This window comes from Nicotiana tomentosiformis, chromosome 2 (assembly GCF_000390325.3).
Source record: "Nicotiana tomentosiformis chromosome 2, ASM39032v3, whole genome shotgun sequence".
NCBI classification, from domain to species: Eukaryota; Viridiplantae; Streptophyta; class Magnoliopsida; order Solanales; family Solanaceae; genus Nicotiana; species Nicotiana tomentosiformis.
Genome location: NC_090813.1, coordinates 63,260,091 through 63,265,263, shown reverse-complemented (window position 1 = coordinate 63,265,263; position 5,173 = coordinate 63,260,091). Strand labels below are relative to the sequence as shown.

The 5,173-nt window shown below is 32.2% G+C and overlaps 1 protein-coding gene across 1 annotated transcript; it reads right to left on the bottom strand.

The window, feature by feature from the left end:
• Positions 1 to 1,103: 1,103 nt before the first annotated feature.
• Positions 1,104 to 4,767, bottom strand: LOC104106226 (GDSL esterase/lipase At1g29670-like). The gene is made up of 5 exons (XM_009614726.4): positions 4,410 to 4,767; positions 3,862 to 3,986; positions 3,291 to 3,536; positions 2,617 to 2,845; positions 1,104 to 1,459 (listed from the first exon to the last, which is right to left on the bottom strand). The coding sequence occupies exons 1-5, from the start codon at positions 4,657 to 4,659 to the stop codon at positions 1,215 to 1,217; spliced, it is 1,095 nt and encodes a 364-aa protein (XP_009613021.1). The 5' UTR covers positions 4,660 to 4,767; the 3' UTR covers positions 1,104 to 1,214.
• Positions 4,768 to 5,173: the final 406 nt, after the last annotated feature.

Genomic DNA, 5,173 nt, shown 5'->3' with positions numbered 1-5,173 from the left:
CCTCTTTAAGTCTCCTCCTGTTACAAAAATAAAAGAAATTAGTTTATGAACTACCTCGCATATAAGGAAGACGAAATAACTCATGAACATACTATCAAGTTAAAAGATAAGAAAACGAATATTATAGTCCCACTTACTTATAATTCGGCCACGTCCTTGAACGTTAGTTATAGCCATGCTGAGCAAAATATTATAAAATAGTTCCTTTTGATGGGAATTATGGAGACCGTATTCCCACTATTCCGAGTGTCGTTTAATTCAAACTTTACATCAACATCCCTTCCAACAAACAAACAAAAATCTTACTTAACCCATAAAGATATGGACGAATTATCAGCCAACATGCGTAAAATTAAAGATTCAACATCTTAATTATTAGTAACTTTTTTTGGCTATGTTAGAGAGCTAAATCTAATTTATAAAATATGATAATAAAAGAGATAAAAATTACCTCTAAAAAGATCCTTGTATACATGTTTTGTGCTGCAAGCATGAATACAATGAAATTGTTTATATAGAGGCAATATATGTTTCATATGTGGGATTGATATGGGTTTGGAACTCTGAGAGCACATGGGATTCTACTATTGTAGTATTGTTCCATGTAATTGTCCAAGTAGAATTAGTATGAAAATAGATCTTTACATTCAATTATTAAATTTTTAAAAAATTCTATCTTTAGTTGGTATCATATTCCTAAATATTAGGCAAATTAATTAGATAGTACTGTTTAATCCAACATGGAACTATCTTTTTGACAAAATATTTAAGGATATAAAAGTCGATTAATATATTAAGGATATTTTTGTCGTTTAATATTTAGCGTGAAATATTTGTACTTTTATAATAATATAGATATAGATAGGTATAGATAGCTATAGATTGTTCAGTTTGCATTTTGCACTTTCTTTCATAAAGTATTAATAAAATGCTTATTTTATTAAATTATCCTTATTTAAAATACTTTGAAAATCTAAATTTGACTACTATATGTGATATAGTTTGGGAATGATTACTTATAGATAAGGGTAAAAGTGAAAAGAATTAAGTATTAAATCTGAATTTGGCAACTACTCCACTTGTATGAAAACCCCAAGCACATCTTGAAAACAAGTATTAGGTGCGTACTCCATATAATAACATAATTAATTTAAACATTTATTACAAGTAAAACTTATTACACGTACGTAACCAAATGATGAAGCACATGACCGTTACTCATCATACACTTTATTGTTCCTGACCAAGTGACGGATATCCATAGGATAAGCATCTGACGGTAGGACGGAATTATAAGCTCTGTTGGTCGCGATCATATTGGCAATCTCTGTGGGATGAAAATTATCATAGAAAAAATATATTCCCCTAAGCAAACATGGAGTTTCTCCAGCTACGCATTGCCCTTCAGGCATGCTTTCCGAAACTTCACAGCATGGACGATTCAACACACTAAAGATATCTGAAAAAAGACAGTTCGCAATATCCAATCCATGGAGTTAAAAGTGCAAAATATCTCATAAAGATTCAATAGCAGGGGTGGCAAACGGGGCGGGGCGGGTCGTGTCGGATATGGGCGAGCTGAAAATGAATAATGCAAAAACAGATAAATTATCTGACCCGACTCATATTTAATGCGAATAGAAAATGGGTTAACCGGCAGATAATATGGATATCCATATGAGGGGCGTACATAGAGTTTTTCGCAAGCGGTGTCGATATTTAATAAAGTAATAAATGAACAAATATAACAGTGATGCTACATTAAATTCAATTATATCAATAAAATGCAATACAACTACAATACTATAACTTTCCTCGACGAGTTTTTACTTTTTGAAATATATTCATAAAGCCTCATATAGTACTATATAATTTTTTATATAAGGCATCACACAACCATTCAAATTTAAATAAATTTCAAGGAACTTAAAATAATTTTTTTTTACTGTGTAGACGCCGATTCTTTTTTCCAAGTTAAATGAATTTTCAGATGTTAAACTTGATTTTGAAATCTTATAAGGTGTTGTCTTCAAGAAAAAGAAAAGGACAAAAAGTAGTAGCAAACACCTTATAACGAAAAGAGTATACACTATACTTGAATTGAATTAGAAGGCTTTAAAATGCTCATCGCACAGTTAATAAATGAAAGTTAGCTTTTTTTAAAAACATCCATTTTGGGGGTAAGTTACGAACCGCTTACCTTCCACTCAAGATTTGCCGCTTAACCACTGGATCAAGACGCGCTTCTTGGCAAGCATTATCATTTCAACATATATAGAGCTAATTTAAAATATTGTATATTTAATAAAATATATATTAAATGAAATTTTCTGATGAAGCAGTGTCGGATGATATCGCTTTCACTAAGGTGCATCCGCCCCTGATCCATATTATCCATGACTTCTTGAATATGATCATTTATAAACGTAAAAGTTAAACTCGTTGGTTATTCATTTTTTAAGTGAATAATATTGATCTTATCCATATTTAACCCACTTTTAAAAAGTTTATTATACAACCTATTTTTTATTAAATAATATGAATGAATAACTATTTTTTTATTTATTTTGCCACCGCTAAATAGATTGAAAGGAAAAGTAAAGGGGGGAGAATTACCAATGAGTGATGAAATGCTGTACATGTTTATATAAGTGAATTTTGCGTCCGGAAAATTGGTGTTAAGATTATCTACGAGAGACTTTAGGTTGCTGTTGAATAGTTGAATTGCATCATTTGTTGAACCCACACATCTACGTGTATTGTGTTTTTGCAACTCGTCTGGAATGCAACCAATCCGGCCTAGTCCAAATAGGGCAACTTTCCTTGCACCATCTTCATATAAAGTCTAATCACATCAACCAAAGAGTAGCATTAGAAAAAGTAGAAATCCGATTTTTATATGAAACGCCAAAAGAAAAAGAAACTCCCCAATTTTAGTCCCATTTAATACAATGTTCTACAGTTTGACTTTCAGATTACTGTCATAAAATATGTTTACAAAAATAAATTAAATAAAAAACTATATTAAAAGGAAAAATTAGTTAGAATATATTTTTCTTAATGACGTATATTTTTTTGGAAGGAATATACGAATATGTTAAAAGAATTTTTACAAAAAAAAAAAAAAAAAAAAAAAAAGATGAGGTAAGCATAATATTACAAACCATAAAGAAGGGTAGTATTGCGAAACCAAATTCTCTGAACTTATCCCTTTTTTATTTATCTTTCTTACTTATTTGAACTTAAATATATGAATAAGATATGAGTATAAATTAAAGTAAAACTCTAACCCTAAGATGTTGTGAATATTGTTCTATCAAGGCAGTTGCATATTCGCTTGGTGTGTACAAATGACTTGAGGGATAGGTTTCGGGCATCAAGTAGTTGTTGATGTAGTCATTGCTCCCTATTCCCACAATAAAGAGACACTTATTCAAGTGCTTTTTTGCTGAGGTTGTATTCCCAAGTAAATCAGCAAGACGGGAAATTGTGACTTGATGATTCTCCAATTGCCTGCCCAAGTAAATCCGATCACCCTAAAAACAAAAATAGGAAGAGAATAAAAGATCAAGAAAACAAACTTTTAAGTAAATTCCTTATATATTTTTTCATTTACTATTAGTCATTCACGTCCAAAGAGGAAGATAAAATGCGTAATAAAGGTGTTGTGTTAAAACCGTCCAACGATACTCTTAACATGGTGTGATATTATCCGATTTAGGTCAAGCCCGCACGGTTTTTCTCAAAAGACCACACGGTGCTGAAGTTTATTTTTATTTTTTACTTTTCATGTAGGAGTTTGTTCAACTGTTACTTATGTTTGCTTTGGACGCAATGAATACAGCACATATATACACTTACAAGATGGCTTCCGCTGTCATTGCGAATTCCAGCTGAACCAGATGCATAATTTACACCTTCCAAGATCTCACTACCTTCTGCACTTGCAAAAGGTGGAATGTAGTGATCAAAATCTAGGAGTTCCGCTGCAAATATGGAGATAAAATCAAGTCAAATGGGTGTATGCGCTAAAGAAGAAATTGATGTTAATAAAATGGACGTTTGATCTAACTAAATTCGAAAAACTAGCTCAGGATCGATATGAGGATTACAAAGACTAGCTATATAAGGAGACAATAGTTCATTCATTCAACATTGTGGGACCTCTAACACCCATACACACTCAGGATTGGACAATGATGATTATATAACATGCGCGCAAGACCATATATATTATGAGACCACTATCAATTCCCTCGACCAATGTGAAACACTTAACAACCGAATACTCTAGCAAGTTCCTTAAACGATAGTGTAGCTGAAACAATTAACTTTGTGGTTCAAAGACTAAAAAAGTCTAGTAAAGAAACACAATAGAATGGAAGTTTACGAAACAAGCAAGAGAATACCTAGGAAGTCTGCCGTATTACGGCCATTGGTGAATCGGCCGGTAGGACCATCACGAAAGTCAACCCCATAGGGTGCGTAATTAGCCTTTGCTGCTGTGTCAAGGTCGTTGTTATTTCCATTATCAAGTAACGAGTCTCCAAAGATGAAGTAGCAAGGTACTTGGGGTGCACCTTCAACAAGTATTTTTAAGCTAAAGACAAAGAATGTTATGGCTATTGTGATCAACCATATCTTGACACAAGAAGCCATTTAATTAGGAGTAGGAGGAGAAGAAGTTATAGTACAAGACTACAAGTAGAGGAAAGGAAGAAAGAGATATGTAGAAGCAAGCATGACGGTGTAAAAAAGATTCACTCACATAAAAGGTACTGCACATATATAATTCTCCCCGGACAGACATGTGTAAATACGGGATGCTTCATGTACATATCATTTTAAACAATACTCCCTCCGTTGTAATTTATATGAACCTGTTTGATTGGACACGGAGTTTAAGAAAAAATAAAAACTTTTGGAATTTGTGGTCCTAAACAAGTCAAAAAGGGACTCAGAGTATTTGTGTGGTTATAAAAGCTTCTCATTAAGGGTAGAATTGTAAGTTTAAGCAAAATTATTTTTAAATTTAGAAAGGGATCATTCTTTTTTGAACGGATCAAAAAGGAAATAGGTTCACATAAAGTGAAACGGATGGAGTAGTTGTTAACCACAAAATAATATATATAGGAAGTAGTAATATACATCCTCTTTTGCCAAAAAATATATA